The sequence below is a fragment of the Carettochelys insculpta genome, chromosome 8 (genome assembly GCF_033958435.1).
Source record: "Carettochelys insculpta isolate YL-2023 chromosome 8, ASM3395843v1, whole genome shotgun sequence".
Lineage (NCBI taxonomy): Eukaryota > Metazoa > Chordata > Testudines > Carettochelyidae > Carettochelys > Carettochelys insculpta.
Window position 1 is genome coordinate 27,401,563 of NC_134144.1, and position 16,815 is coordinate 27,418,377.

Consider the following 16,815-nt stretch of genomic DNA (forward strand, 5'->3'; position numbering starts at 1 on the left):
CAACAGCTTCAGCAACAGCAACCCACCCAATAGAGGCACAGACCCCAGCAGCACAAACCTCATCGTCAGCTGCACCAGCAGTCCATGGCGTCTCAGCCTAAGCAGCAGTGTTGAGGGTTTGGTCGAGAGCTCAAGAGATCTTCCCACTACGGCCACCTCACAACCTGGGTGCCAACAGTTCCACCACGCCTCTGCCCCTTTTTCCACCACTGGGCTGCCATTACTGCAGACAATTTAGTCCTAGAACGAGTGGCCCCTGGGTATTCTACACCATTTACTTATATTCTCCCTACCGGCCACACGTCACCTGTCCCTCTTGAGTGACCCTTTTCAGGAGAATCTGCTTGATCAAGATGTGCAGCACCTGTGTCTGGGTGCTGTCGAGCTGGACCCACGAGAGTTTCAGGCAGGGGGTTCTACTCCATGTATGTCCGAACTCAGAAGAAGAACAGGAACTGGAGGCCTATCCTTGATCTCCTGAGGCTCAATAAATATCGACATTTTAAGATGGTAACTCTTGCAACCATTATTCTAGCACTGGTTAAAGATGACTGGCTCTTGGCTCTTGACCTACAAGACCTATTTTCATACACAATCCATCTGGCACACAGACACTTCCTACATTTTATGGTGGGGTCCCACCATTACCGATACCGGGTCCTTCTGTTTGGGCATTGAACCACACCCAGGGTGTTCTCCAAGACTCTGGCAGTGGTAGCTGTTTACCTGCAGCGTTTTGTGGTCATTATCTTCCCTTACCTGGACGATTGCATCATAAAGGAGCCTTTGTTTCTGGAGGCACTTAGCAGGTCCCAGTTACCATGGACCTTCTGCTCAGCCTCAGCTTTCACATAAACCACAGGAAGTCCCTGCTTTATTCCCCTCAGACTCTAGAATTTATCGAGGTCCACATAAACACACTCACAGCCAGGACCACTCTCACTCTTCACAGATTCCAAGCTTTTTATGATCTCATTCTGGTGGTGTGGCTGTCCCCACTGTCATGGTGTGCATTTGCCTAAAGTTTCTGGGACACATGGTGGCCACCACATATGTGGTCAAGCTGGCCAGACTTCACATGTGGTGCCTCCAATCCTGGCTGGCCATGTGCTATGCCCCGGGCAGGACCCACTGTCGAAGTCAGTAGCTATTCTGCCACACATTCTCACGTCCGTCCAGTGGTGGACATATCCAGACAATGTTTTAACTGGAGTGCATTTCCATCAACCACCTCCTTCTGTTACCCTTTCTGTGGATGCCTCCTTTATGGGGTGAGGGGCCCATCTTGGTTCCCTTATGGTCCTTCACCAAACAAGCACTCTGCATAAATCTGTTGGTGCTCAGGATGGTCTGCCACGCTTGCCAACATTTCTGATGGCTCTTTGTATGCAGGACAGTCAATAACTTGGCAGGCAACATCGCCTTCATGCACTACATCAACCAGCCGGGTGGGGTTTGGTCTCCATCCCTGTGTACGGAAGCCGTAAAACTGTGGACGTGGTGCCTTCAGCACCGCGTCACTCCAGTAGCTACATACCTCCATGGGGTGCCGAACATGACTGCAGACGCCTCAGTTGCTCATTCAGCAATGACCATGAGTGGTAGATAAGCATCGTGGCCCTCAATTATATGTTCATGCTTTGGGGCCAGCCTTGCATAGATCTGTTTGTGACCTGAGTCAACAGAAGTTGTCACCAGTATTGCTCCCGAGCAGGTCTGGGGAATCACTCTCTTGGGGATGCTTTCTCCATCAAATGGGATGTGCCCCTCCTGTACATGTTTCCTCCCCTTCCCTTGATTCACAAGCTTCTGATCAAGGCCAGACTGGGTCAGGCTCACGTCCTCCTTATAACCCCAGCACAGCCGAGACAAACTTGGTATACTAATAAGCTGTCAGTAGTGGATCCATATCCCTTTCCTCCCTGTTGCAACTTTCTGTCTCAGGACTTCAGCCACACCCTTTACCCTGATCCACTCAGGCTGCATCTTCATGTGTGGCTCCTCCATGGCTCCAGGATTCCAAAATCGTATGTTCTGAGAGAGGAAACAGGTTCTCATTAACAGCAGATGGGAGTCCACTCACAAATCGTACCTCTACAAATGGAAAAGGTTTTCTTGGTGGTTGGGCGCACACCATCCTATGCCTCCTCACACCTCGACTACCTGCTGCACCTTCATGAGCCAAGTCTAGCCCTCAGCACTGTCGTGGTGCACGCTGCGGCTTTGGCAGTGTTCCACAAAGCAGGGGATGTGGTTTCCAATGTGACCGTGAGTCATCAGCTAACAGCAGATGGGATTTTGATCTTTTGTGGTGGGGCCTCTTTCTCTTTATTGGGTGGGTTCCTTTGCAGGGCTCAGCTCCTATTATTCTCTGGACATCAAGATGCTGCTGGCAGCTGGTTGTCCAGACAGGCTGGCTTCAGGGATTGATTCCATTGCATGTACACAGCCACATTCACAATTCCCTCACTCACGCAAAGGAAAGCTCGCCTCAGAGAAAGCAGTTTCTTTTACAAAGGAACATCCAGGATTTCTTGCGTATCTATGGTCTCTATAAACCATTTCTCACTATTTTGCAGTTCTTTTTATAGATTTAGCAGCTGCTACAAAAGAAATCTTTCAGAATTTACATCTTCATTGTACTGGTTGAGTGGAGGCTTTATACAACTGAAACCACTTTTTTAAAAACCCGTTCTGCACCTGATCAGAAAACTATAACCAAATCTGAGGTATTAAATCTTCTAATCTTATCTCTTAACCTTTAGTGCATTAAATGACAGGGTACCATCAGCCTCGCCATTTCCTCCTGCAGCTCTCTCATGACAGAGATTCCACAAGCAGGTATCTTTCACATTGGAGGTTTCCCTCAGCCTGGATTTCAGTAAGAGGGAAATACGAGCCACAGTCTCTGCAAAACCACACCATTTACCTTTGTGGTGTAGAATAAATGGATCTGGGTAGAGGCCACGGTCAGGTGATCTGTCTGGCTACAGGCACAGCAGGAGGAGACAGGAGCAGTGCTGGCACAGGAGTTTTGAGTCTTCCTAACCATAGTAGGACTCCCTCGGTCTCCCTCTTACAAATTCCCTCACAGACTCTCCTGTTAGCAGCCCACCTGGTCACACTCCTGCTGGTTGCTTGGCCTCTGGCTTTTAAATCCTTCTCTCCTTGGTCCCTCCTACCCCTGGTAAGTCACAGGGGGTGAGGCTCACTAACTGCCACAACAAATGAGCTCAATCACAAAAAGTCTTGTGGCACCTTATAGACTAACAGATATTTTGGAGCATAAGTGCAGATAAGCAACGGTCACATAAATACCACCCTATACCGAAAACCCATGGACCACTCCCCATTAGACTCTGACAAAGGTTCACATCCCCCTGTCTGAGCTGACTTGTTTTTTCCTCTTTTGATAAGTACTGTTGATACCGGGTCATTTCTACCTGGTTGAATAGACCTTGTCAGCTCTGGCCCTCCCCCTTTACTGGGGCCCCACTCTTTAAATACCCTCTGAAACCACCCACCCTACCCCCGCTCATGCATCTGATGAAGCAGGTCTTTGCCCACAAAAGCTTATGCTCCAAAATATCTGTTAGTCTATAAGGTGCCACAAGACTTTTTGTTGTTCTCGAAGCTACAGACTAACACGGCTACCTCTCTGATAACTTGAGCTCAATCAGTAACTGAAAGTCAAACCGTTAGCCTAGCAAACAAACTCACCCACAAGTAACTGAAATCAAAACAGTAACTGAAATTCAAATTCAGACAATCAGCCAAGCAAACTGAAATTCAAATTCAGTCAGCCTAGCAAACAAGCCTCTCCCTCATTTTCTCCCACAGTTAACTGAAAATCAAAGAGTAACTGAAATTCAAATCCAAGCAAATGACCTAGGAAACACACCCAATAGCTCTCACCTGGTTCAGTGTGGGGTACACCTTCTCTCCATTGCAAACTCCAGTAAGTTCTTGGACTGCATTGAGGACAGGCTTTTATTTCAGAAGGTGGGAAAAGCTACTTCAGGGAAGTCAGTTCTCAATTTTATTTTAACAAAAATGGAGGAACTGGTTGAGAATTTGGAAGTGGAAGGCAGCTTGGGAGAAAGTGACCATGAAGTCATAGAAAGCAGTGGAAATGTAGCACTGCAAAGACTAACAAAATGAGTTATTCAGTGATGAGCTCATGGGACAGACCTACTGGGTCATTACCGAATAAATCATTTTGTTAGTCTTTAAAGTGCTACATTTCTGCTGCTTTGTTTTGTTGGAGTACAGACTTATACAGCTACCTCTCTGTTGTTACTAAGGAACGGTAGAAAGGAGAACAACAAAATAGAGACAATGGATTTCAGGGAGGCAGAATCATGACGCTCAGGGAACTGGTAGGTAAGCTCCCATGGGGAGGAAGAGGAAGAACAACTGAAGACAGCTGGCAGTTATTCAGAGCCCAACAGCCGCTGCATAGGAAAGAGAGAAAGTATGGTAAAAGCCAGGAGATCTTGCATGATCTCAAAATCAAAAAGGAGTCATATAAAAGAATGGAAATTAGGATACATTATAAAGGATAAATATGAGCGAACAATACATGTAAGCAGAGGCATCAGTAGAAAGACAAAGGCACAAAACAAGCTCAGACTAGCTAGAGACATAAAGGGTAACAAGAAGATATTCTATAAATATATTAGAAGCTAGAGGAAGGCTCAAGGGCAGGATAGGCCCATTGCTCAGTGTGGAGTGAGAAACAGTATCAGAAAACTTGGAAATGGCAGAGGTGTTTAATGGCTTCTTTGTTTTGGTCTTCACCAGGACATCTGATGAAGGAATGCCTAACATAGTGAATGCTAGTAGGAAGGGATAGTTAGATGTGGTGATAGAGGAGGTATCTGAGCCTTTAGCTATTGTCTTTGAAAAGTCATGGAAGGCCAGGGAGATTCCAGAGGACTGGAAAAGGGCAAATATAGTGCCCATCTATAAAAAGAGGAATAAGAGCAACCTAGGGAATTATAGACCAGTAAGTGTAACTTCTGCGTGAGGAAAGATAACGGAGCAAGTAATTAAGGAATTCATCTGCAAACATCTGGAAGAAAGTAAGGTGATAGGTAACAACCAGTATGGATTTGTAAAAAAACAAATCATATCAAACCAGTCTGTTAGCTTTCTTTGATAGGAGATGTGGTGGATGAGGTATACCTAGACTTTAGTAAGTCATTTGATACAATGTCACTTGATCTTCTTATCAATAAACAGGACAAATACAAATTAGATGGGGCTACTATAAAGTGGGTGCCTAACTGATTGGATAACCATTTTCAGAGGGTAGTAAGTAACAGTTCACAATCAGGCTGGAAGAGTATAACAAGTAGGGTTCTGCAGGGGTCTGTTTGGGGACTGGTTCTGTTCAATATCTTCATCAAAGATTTAGATATTAGCACACAGAATATTCTTAGTAAATTTGCAGATGATTCCAAGCTGGGAGGGGTTGCAACTGCTTCAGAAGATAGTGCCATAATTCAAAATGTTCTGGACAAGCGGGAGAAATGGTTTGAAGTATGTAGGATGAAGTATAATAGGGACAAATGCAAACTACTCCACTTAGGAAGGAATAATCAGTTTCACATATACAGAATGAGAAGTGACTGTCTAGCACGGAGTACTGCAGAAGGGGATCTAGGATTCATATTGGACCACAAGCTAAATATGAATCAACAGTTTGACGCTGTGTTGCAAAAACAAGCAAACATGATTCTGGGATGCATTAACAGGAGTGTCATGAGCAAGACATGAGAAATCATTCTTCCACTTTACTCTGCACTGATTAGGACTCAATCTGAATATAGTGTCCAGTTTTGGGCACCACATTTTAAGAGGGATTTGGAGAAATCGGAGAAGGTTGAGAGAAGAGCAACAAGAATGATTAAAGGTCTAGAGGACATGAGCTATGAGGGAAGACTGAAAGAAATGGGCTTGTTTAGTTGAGAAGAGAGAAGACTGAGAGGGGACATAACGTTTTATAGGTACCTTAAACAGTGTTACAAGAATGGGGATGGAAAAACTGTTCTCCTTGCCCTCCGAGGATAGGAGGCAGCCTGCCCCCCCACCTCCACTGGCCCCGCAGCAGTCTGACCCCCCCCTGCACCTCCACTGGCCCTGCGGCAGCCTGACACTCCCCCACCAACTGGCCCCGCAGGCACAGGGCAGTCTGACATCCCCCTCTCTCCCACTGGCCACCTCACCACTGGCCCTGTGCCAGCCTAACCCCTGCCTCCCCTCCCCGCCAGCCCAGTAGACTTAACCTACCCCAGCTGGATCCCCCTCCCCGAGCGCCAGAACACACACCCGACCTTCAGCAGCCTTCAGCATGCTTTCAAACAGGAAACAATGGCAAGAGCTTAATATGGAAATTTGATTAAGTTCTAAATTTTAAGGAAATGAGGTGGGGCGAAGATGGGGGTTTATTCTAAGCTTTGATAATTTTATAACACGTGTCATATATGTAGTTCTACCACTTCTTAAAATTATATTGGGCTGAAGACAAGTTTAAAGAAGCATTAATAACTTCTGCATGTCCATCTTATCTGAGTTATAGATGTAAGAAGCTTTACTGTTTAATTACTGTCCTTATTCTGTTACGTTCTTACAGGCCTACACCAGTGTGTCTAAAGCGTCACTTAGCCTTGCAGACCACAGAGAGCTTGGAAAGATGATGAATACAATTATTTTCCACACAAAAATGGTAGATTCCTTGGTGGAGATGTTGGTGGAAACATCAGACCTTTCTATATTTTGGTATGTCATCAATATGAGTCTACACATTTCTTTATAGCTTTGGTTATTGTATACCTTTGAAACAAGCCGTTTTTAAACATATAGGACAACCCAGCAATGTGTTCCTCATTGAAAATCCGTATAGAAGGGATCATAGTTGATTCATGGATAGTGTGCAGTCTATGTGGTTATCCGTGATTTGCCTAGCTGATCTGTAGTTTACCCTTCAATGTCTAAATTTCTCAAACAAAGCTGATAAGAAGGCAATGACTACTTTATTTACATATAGATTCACAGTGCATGTATCATGAGGATCTTGGCTAATAAATATATTCAAATATATAAAATTAGTGCAAGCAAAAATAAAAAGTCTCCCCCAAAAAAGTAAGCTATATTTATCCCCGTAATACTTGATCATATTAAAAAGCAAAATCCTTTTTTCAGGACAGTATTATAGAAGTTAGAAAAGATTTTCACCAGTTAGGTGAAATATAATTTATAATGTATCATAATTTAGCATCAGAGCTTGCTTTTGTATTATGGGAGACATAACTTACTTTAAATCCGGCCTTCACAGTTTCAACTTCAGGACTCAGTTTTACCCTACAGAGTCACTGGGAGAAGGAGAGCTAACTGGGACAAATCTGGAGTGAAGCGCACAAAAGAAAGGGAAAACAAGAAAAGCTGCCTAAAATCAGACTGCAGTCAATTCCCTGGTAAATATATAGGATCAGGTGTCCAAAACTGGAACTGGTATTTCAAACCATAGATGTCATTCAGAAATGCCTTTATTAGCAGAATGTTGATCAGAAATATGTACATTCAGTGTTTATCTTGTCATCCCCCTTCAAAAGAAAAAAGGCAAAAATGACGAGAATGAAAAGTGAAGTTGAAACAAAGCCTTGGTTCAATAGCAAAAGTTACATAAGAAATGCATGATAGATTTTAAGGGCTAGAAGGACCTCTAGTCCAATGTTCTGCATAACACAGGCAATAGGACTACTGTGAATTAATCTGTTTCAAGCCATATAGTTAATTGTGCTTGAACGAGAACATATCTTTAAGAAAAATCATCTAATCTAGATTTTAAATATCCTTTGGTGGAGAATACAGTACAACCAACATTGTTCCATTGGTTAACTGCCCTCACTATTAAACACGTGTGTGACGATTTCTAGTTTGAATTTGTTCAGCTTTATCTTTAAGCGGTTGTATCTCCTACCTTTGTCTGCTAAATTCAAAAGCCCTTTATTATCAAATTTCCGTCCCTTGTAAAAGACTTGGATCATAACATCTTTTAAGATTATGTTGGTAAAGTACATTGGTGGAGCTCCTTGAGGCTATGTCTGCACTGTAAGTGGAGGTGTGATTTTGACACGAGTAGGCGTATTATCTTAAATCTAGATCACGTCAGTAAGAAGAACAGTGTAGACATGGCAGCATAGGTTAACAACCAGTGTATGCATGAAGGCTCCCTGGCAAGCTTGTACTAGGGAAGCGAGTCCATGCTGCCATGTGTGCATGATTGTTTAATTTGGTGCAATCATGCCTTAATTTGCAGTGTGGACATACCCTGATTGTGTTATTGTCAGACATGTTTTCCAACCCTTTAAGCATTGTCATGGCTCTCTTCTGAAATCTGTTCAGTTTTTTCAGCATAGTTTTAAAATTGTGAACGTTGGATCTGAATGTTGTATTATAGTAGAAGTTGTACCAGTGTCAAATATAGTTGTAGTATAACCACCCCAGTATTACCTGTTTCATCCATCTGTGGGTCATAGTACACATTAGTCTTCCTGGTCATAGGACAAGACTGGGAGTTCTTGTTCTGTTGATTATCCACCACAATGCACAAATCTCTTTCAGAGCCATTGTTTCCCAGGATCGCATCCCCCATGCTGTAAATATGGCCTACATTCTTTTTTTCCTAGATGTATAATCCTACCTTTGGCCATATGTAAAACACATTTATTTGTACACATCTTACTAAGTTGCCCAGATCTCTCTGTATCTGTGAGGTAAAATCTTCATTATTTAACTTTCCCCCAGCCTTTGTCAAGGCTTCAACGGTCGTGATTACTATCTAATATTTTTATCTAGTTAGCATGGGTAATTGGAACAGTATAGATGCCATGTAATGTGTTAGAGCATGGGCTAGCAACCAAGGTAGGTAACTGGGATTGCTGGCAGTTTTGGCTTCTGCTTGCTAGCCTGAACTGAAGTCCAAATCACCTTGTCTACAATGCTGCCATCACCAGGGGTAGCCAGATTACAGCATAGCAATGACTATGGATATTCCCCAAGATTGGATGCAACTCTTTTTGAGTTCTAAAATTATAATCTATAATATTTTAGAAATTCCAAGGACATTTCAGTCCAAGACTGCCAGCATATTTACTGATATTGAAGACCCCAGTGGTGCTGCAGCTTTTGTTCATATACATTATCCATAGGTACTTTGAGTAGCTGGTCATCCTGTTTGCTTTGCAGTCTGTAGCAGTCACCAACTCTAACCCAATTTTGTGCTTTATTCACTAGTGCATTGATCTGTAGTTATTCAAGATCCTTGGCTCATGAGTTGTCAGTGACTCAAACAAGTTGACATTTTTGACAATGCTATTCACCTCCCTTGTTGCCCATTGAGGCCTTCATAAACAGGTTGTTGTGATGAGGCATACCAGTCCTGCACTGGATGGGCTGGCACACCCCTATGTGCTGAAAAAGCTACATGTACTGCACATGGTCCTCTTGGAAGGCAGCTGTAAAAGGCAGTAACCCTGCTCAGTCAGGGAGATGGCTGACGGCAATGGCTCACAGGTAGAGGCCCCTGCTACATCATCATGGGTAGCATGGTGGGGAGACCCTGTTGGTCCACAGGATCAGAGGGTCTGTTTCCCAGTTGCACCCAGAGACCTCAGCAGCCTGCAACTGTTGACCACAGATACCAGGGTAGGAAGGGACCTAGAAGAGAGGAGGAAGTGGTACCTTCCTCCTGGTTGTCTCAGGTGTTGCAGTTGGAATCCCCACTGAACCAGGAGAAGCAAGCAAGGCCCTAGGGTAGGCCTGACTGCAGGGGCATTTGCTACTGACTTTGGCTGTTAGGCCTCACAACCCTGACTGCAGGGGTGTTTGCTACTGATTAGGGCGGAGGGCCCCAGAGGACACCCAAGCCCATGATGGGTATAATAATCAATTTTTAATATTCAAGTCTTCCAAATTCCTTCATTAGGTTTCAGTTGTGAAAACTAGACTGTCTTTATCTTCATAGATGAGTTTGCTGCCAAAACTCTTAGCTTAGGTATATACAATTTCTTTTTTTTCATGTGCCTTGCTTAATGTTATCTCAGTATCTTGATTTTTGTGCTGAATGAAAGCTTTTTTAACTACGTTTGTTAAGTAAATTCCTTGAGGAGCAAATTAGACTATTACATGCTTTGAATCAATTCATTAACCAAGATATTTTATTTGACGGAACATGTCCACATTAAAGTGGCAATAGAAATTGAACAAGAGCATCAGTGTTAGAAATAAAATAATTTTTGGTGCCTTATAGAGACCATTGAATAAGTTTTATAGCAATTTTGATATGATGTGTACTCAGGTTGCTCACAATCAACATAACAGATTTGAATGGGTTAAAAACTGGCTAGCAAAGTCACAAAATGTAATTGCAGCAGGGATTCAATGAACGTGTTTTTCTAATGGGGTTTCTCAGGAATCATTTTTGGCCCTGTTCAGTAGTTTTAACTATGACCTGGGAGAATTAAAAAACCCACTGCAGATAGTTTTCAGATGACACTTGCTGTGGAGTAATAAATACAGAGAAGAAGTTGCTGATACAGAATGAGCAAGATTGCTTGGTAAACTGGGAATATGTAAGTAACATTTCAGTATGGCCAAATACAGGGTCACACCATCTAGGAACAAAAAAAAAGCTGTTTGCGGCATTTCAAATTATACAGTGTCTCATTAGCTGAAAATTACAGGCTGAATATACAGCTGTAAAACATTGCAATGAAATTTTTGATAGCTAAAGGTGTGCACATACGTTCACATTCTTACCTATCAGATGAACTATTTTTGTTTTCAGTATTTTTTGAAATGTAGCTATCATATTACGTCAATATTAAACTTTAACTCCTGTTTCTCAACAGTTTTTATAGTCGTGCTTTTGAGAAGATGTTTCAGCAGTGTTTAGAGCTGCCCTCTCAGTCGAGATATTCAATTGCATTCCCTCTGCTTTGCACTCATTTTATGAGCTGTACCCATGAGCTCTGTCCAGAAGAGGTAATTTCTAAATAATTCCCGTGTGTGTTGTGTGATTTTTAACTAACTATGGTGCTTGGTTTAAAATGTGTTCAACTAATTACCACTTAAAACTACACAGCAGTGGTGTATGACTGGAATGTTGCATACTTTACACCATGAGATCAATTTGTAGAAATTCAGACTGAGGGAATAAAACAAACACAACAGATATTGATCAGAGGTACATTTATGAATGATGAGCAGTTATGCAAGTCTTGCACTTATAGATCTTGACCTGCTTCACCAAGGTACGTAAGCGTTGTTCCTTCTGTTTCAAAGAAAGGGAAAATAAGGCACAGGAGTTAAACGACATACCTCCAATTGCTGAGTAGGTTAACCGTGGAATCTGGAGTAATATGTCTCTCTTCACTACTAATCAAGTGCCCTATCAGCTTCTGCTCAGTTCTCTTAGCTGTCTTCAGTGTTTGGGAAAATAAATAAAGCTAGCCATTTTGTGGAGACAGGAATGGGTTGATATGAGGAGGGTTAATCTGTTTCATGCATGGTATATCATTTGTATAGTGCTGAATGAGCGAATTTGCCAGACCAAAGGTGGTCAGTATTGTCTAGCAGTATTACCGACACTTCCACTGCTTTACTGGGCTCTTAGAAGACATTTAGGGTAAATAACAGCTAAATAACTATGCAGAACACTGAGAGACTGTGCTTTTTTTGTGCTGATACCAGCACCTCAGTGCCCTCAGTCATGGGATTGGCTGGGGGCAGGAGGGGCAGGGAGCCAGCTGAGTACCAGCTCCTCTTTATATTTTATTTATTTACAAAAAAGCTCTGCTGTTGACTATAAACAAACATTATGGGACCACGGGAAACTTGGCCACACCAATGTCAAGTGGAAGTCTGCTAACTAAAATCATGCCAAATTATGGATGATGTTGGTCCAGAGAGTGCCAGACTAGAAAGGTTCAACCTATATTGTTCTTATAAATGGCTTGTGTCTAATGAAAAGGGAAAGAACAAACTGTACTTTGTATTCTGACAATTCCTCTTAAAAGTGTTTGTAAGTTAGACGTTAGAGTCTAAACTGTAGTATTATGCAAGCATTCATTATGCTATTACATGCCACACACTTGTGTGTGGTTAACTGTCACCTGCATTGGGACCTACACCACTTCACAGAGAGAGAGCGAAAGTGTCCTCTACAGCCTGAGCTGAGAGCCAGCTGGCCTTCCTTCAGCTCTAGCTGTAGAGGTGCCTGCATGAAGCTTCAGAGGTCCCATGTTCAAGATTGCCTGTGGGCAGTTACACTATGACTTGAGTTATGACTTATGAAAAGCAAGTGAATAATGCTACTTAAATAAACTGAGATTTGTTAGAGCAAGGATGATTCTCATAGAATTCTTTACATTTTCAAGCTACAATGAAATAATATATCTTTTAGTACAGCCAGTATAATGTCATTGACTTTAGAACTGCATCAGGAATGAGTCTGCCCCTCTTTGGTGGCAGGAAAAGTATTTCTTAGCATTGCTCTGAACTAATCTGCCAACACTTGCATATGAGATGTATTTGAATATGTGTGGTTTGGATTTCCTTTATTTAAATGTACTCAGCATTGAACAGTTCCACACTTTATTTACATTGGAAAACTACAAAAAAGTCTCCAGGAAAATTTCCATTTAAAGCAAGTGTCTTTCAGAAGAATTTATAGTATCAGTAGAGTCAGTAGCTGTCTACTCTCCAGTAGTTGCTGAAATTTTAACTATAACCAGCAAACACAAAACTTAAATTTAGTGCATGAATTGTACAATTTGCTCACAATTACCAGTTTGAAAAATTAATATTTAATATACTATATAATATGTAATGCATGGTACTATAGGTGTTTCAAAGTTAATGTTACTAGTGAAAGAAGGGTTTTCACTAATGCACCTGGAATTGCTGGCACAGAAGGTCTGATCATGGTCAGTACCGACAGTGTCTGTGCAGTCAGGTTAAAGTGTTTCCCTACAGGTTTGCGTGTATTCCAACTCCTGATGTCTAGTTTACATCCATTCATTCTTTGATGTAGGAACTGTCCAGTTTATCCAGTGTACATGGCAAGGGGATATTGCTGGTATGTGATGGCTCTGAGCGAAAAGTGGTATGCCTGGAACTGATCTGAGGGCTAAGTTGGACTGTGAGGTCAATGGTAATGACAAGGAGATGAGCGATACCAGCAGTTTCCAAACCCTGATCCACCCCTTCCCTATCCCTCTTTAGGAACCCTTCACATGAGATTCTATTACAGCAGGAGATAGCCCATCTCCTTCCCACAGAAACCGTAGAAGAAGTGCCTCACCAATACAAGGGCAAAGGCTTTTACTCCAGATATTTTCTCACTCCAAAGAAAACCATGATTGGAGACCTATTTTGGATTTATGCCAACTTGCATCAAACACAAGCAGTTAAAAATGATAACACTGATTATCATTATTCCTTTACTACAAAAGGGAGATTAGCTGCCATTACTTTCACATACCCATACATCCAACCCATTTCAGATTACCACGATTTACTCTAGGCTGCAAACATTACCAATATTGTGTCCTCCCCTTTGGACTCACTTGAGCTCCCGGAGTCTTAATGAAAACATTTGCAATCTCCGCAGCACATCTGCACAAATGGGGTATCAAAATATTCTCTCACCTATACGATTGTTTCATAGCAGCATCTTCACACAGGCAACTGCCACAACTCAAACTACAGTAAACTTTGTGATGAACTTTGGGTTTCAAATCAACTTTCAAAAATCCAATTTGCCGTCCTCTCCGTAATTCAGCTTCATAGGAGCTTGCTTAGACACAACCTGAGTCACAGTGAAATTATCACCACCCTGAATCACAACATTGGAACAGTTTATTACAACAATCATACAGAGCCCTCAGGCCAGAGGCTGGCAATCAAAATAAAGTAGCAGGAAGAGCCATTTTTTTTCAAATTCAGTGTAAAAAAAAAAAACAAAATAGTAATTCGAGTTGCAATGCATGTGAACAAGACTTTATTAGCTGCATAATCAAAACACAGATACAGTATCATATCCCGCAATGCACTGCACATATAAAGGGAGAATTATCCAACATTTGGTGATCACTATTTACAGTTGAGTTGTTCATTGTTGGGCTTTTGATGTTCACCATTTATCAAAAATAATTAGGAGGGTTTTTTTTTTCCCACCACTTTGCAAGTATAGCATCAGAGGCCACAAAGAAGTCCTTAAAGAGTTGCAGATTGTAGACCTCTGCCCCAGGTCACAGCAACACAATGAGTCCAGCTGCTAGGGCACATGTCCACCGCAAACTTCATCATAAAATATGCATGATTAAAGATGCGACCTTTGCAGGCCTGGCTGCGTACAGCAATCTGGCCTCACAAATATCCTATAAACAAAAGATTAAGTATGCCTCTTATTATAATATCCACCCTTCAGTAGTGGCTACAACCAATCAACATAGCCACAGGCATCCCCATTCAGCAGCTCAACACTGAACTTTCATTTACAACAGAAGCCTCTCTTGAAGGATGGGGAGCCAACATGGCTCAATACTCAATTCAGGATTGTTGGACTTCACAAGAGGCACAACTACCGTAAAAATCCTAAAATTCAGGGTGGTATGCAGAGCCAGTCAGGACTTCAACCACTGATCCACCACAAAGCTGTCAAAATGTTCACAGACAACATAGCATGCATGTACTATATCAACAGCTAAGTTAGTGCTTGATCTCACTAGTTATGCACAGAGGCAACACTACTGTGGGACTGGAGCATAAACTACTACATATGCATTTCAGTCATCTATCTCCCAACAAAACAAAACATTATCTCAGATACTTTCAGCAGTTGTTTTCACCAAAATCACAAATGGGAGCTACAAGCACACATTTTACATACCATATTCCATCAGTGGGGTTTCCTTGCTATAGACCTGTTTGCAACAGAGGCCAATGCAAAGTGTCCCAGGAATTGCTCCAGAGTAGGAATGTCTTCTCCATAAAGTGGGACTCACCCCTCCTTTACATATTCTCACCCATCCCATTGTTACACAAAGTAATCTGCAAAATACAACTGGATATAGCACCCTTATGGCATCAGTAAACCTGGTGTGCATTCCTAACACAACTCTCAGTGTTGCCTAAACTCTCCAGTTTGCCTTCCTTGCAGTCCACTACATTTTGCGTGGAACAACGGGAAACTTTGTCATATCCAACTCAAGATGCTCCATCAAACAGCCTGGCTTCTTCACAGCGAACACAAATGGAGTTGCATTGTTCACAACAAATTCAAGCAATGTTAACAGTAGAAAGCCTAGCACAAGAAAAACTTATTAAAAATGGTCATGCTTCCAGTCATGGTGTTTGCAACAATCCATTCCTCCATTTTCCACTACTGTACCAAAAAGTTTAGACTATATTTTGCAACTCAAGTTGCATGGATTGACAAATACATCCATGAAAGTATACCTTGCTGCTATTGCTGCATGTCACATCAAGATAGATGGGTGCACGGTCTTTGCAGAGGCTACCATGAAAAGGTTTATAAGAAGTCTCAATAATACATTCCCACCTATAAAACCGCCCCCTTCAGCATGGGACTTAAACATGGTCCTCCTCACACTAATGGGAAAACCTTTTTAAATGATGGCCAAGTGTTCATTATTACACCGTTCTATGAAAACCTCATTTTTAATGGCCATAACTACAGCCAGAAGGGTAGGAAAATTGGCAGCCCTCATGGCCAACCCACCGTATACACTATTGCAAAAAGACATTGTCACCTTAAGACCACATCCCATTTTTCTGCCTAAAATCACATAATTGTTCTATATTAACCAACCTACATATTTACCCATGTTTTTCCCAAAGCGACATGCAAATGTTGAACACGTCAGACTCCACAAGTTGGATGTCAGAAGGTCACTGGCATTTTATCTGCAAAGAACAATAGTTCACTTTATGTCTCCAAGATGCTTTGTCTCCATCACAGAGGGCTTTATAGAATCATAGAAGAGTAGGACTGGAAGGGACCTTGAGAGGCCATTGAGTCCAGCCCCCTGCCCTCATGGCAGGACCAAGCACTTTCGAGACCATCCCTGAAAGCCTTCTATCTAACCTCTTCTTAAATAGCTCCAGTGATGGAGATTCTACCAACTCCCTTGGCAATTCGTTCCAGTGTTTGATCACCCTGACAGTTAGGAACTTTTTCCTAATGTCCAACGTGAACCTCCCCTGCTGCAATTTCAGTCCATTGCCTCTTGCTCTATCCTCAGAGGCAAGGAAGAGCAAGTTCCCTCCCTCTGCCTTATGACACCCTTTTAAATACCTGAAAACTGCTATCATGTCCCCCCTCAATCTTCTCTTTTCCAAACTAAACAAGCCCAATTCTTTCAGCCTTTCTTCATAGGTCACGTTCTTTAGACCTTTTGATCATTCTCGTTGCTCTCCTCTGGACCCTCTCCAATTTCTCCACATCCTTCCGGAACTGCGGTGCCCAAAACTGGACACACTACTCCAGCTGAGGCCTAACCAGTGCAGAGTAGAGCGGGAGAATGACTTCTCGTGTCTTGTTCACAACACACCTGTTAATACATCCTAGAATTATGTTTGCCTTTTTTGCAACAGCATCACACTGTTGACTCATATTTAGCTTGTGGTCCACTATAACCCCCAGATCCCTTTCTGCTGTACTCATTCCTAGGCAGTCCTTTCCCATTCTGTATGTGTGACACTGATTGTTTCTTCCTAAGTGGA

At 42.3% G+C, this 16,815-nt stretch overlaps 1 protein-coding gene across 1 annotated transcript in view; it reads left to right on the forward strand.

Moving 5' to 3' along the window:
* NCKAP1 (NCK associated protein 1) overlaps window positions 1-16,815 on the forward strand; it is a 185,609-nt gene that overhangs the window by 100,215 nt on the left and 68,579 nt on the right. Inside the window, exons 16-17 of the mRNA XM_075000608.1 lie at window positions 6,638-6,783; window positions 10,917-11,049. Coding sequence (XP_074856709.1) covers window positions 6,638-6,783; window positions 10,917-11,049 — 279 coding nt within the window. The remainder of the gene's footprint in view (window positions 1-6,637; window positions 6,784-10,916; window positions 11,050-16,815) is intronic.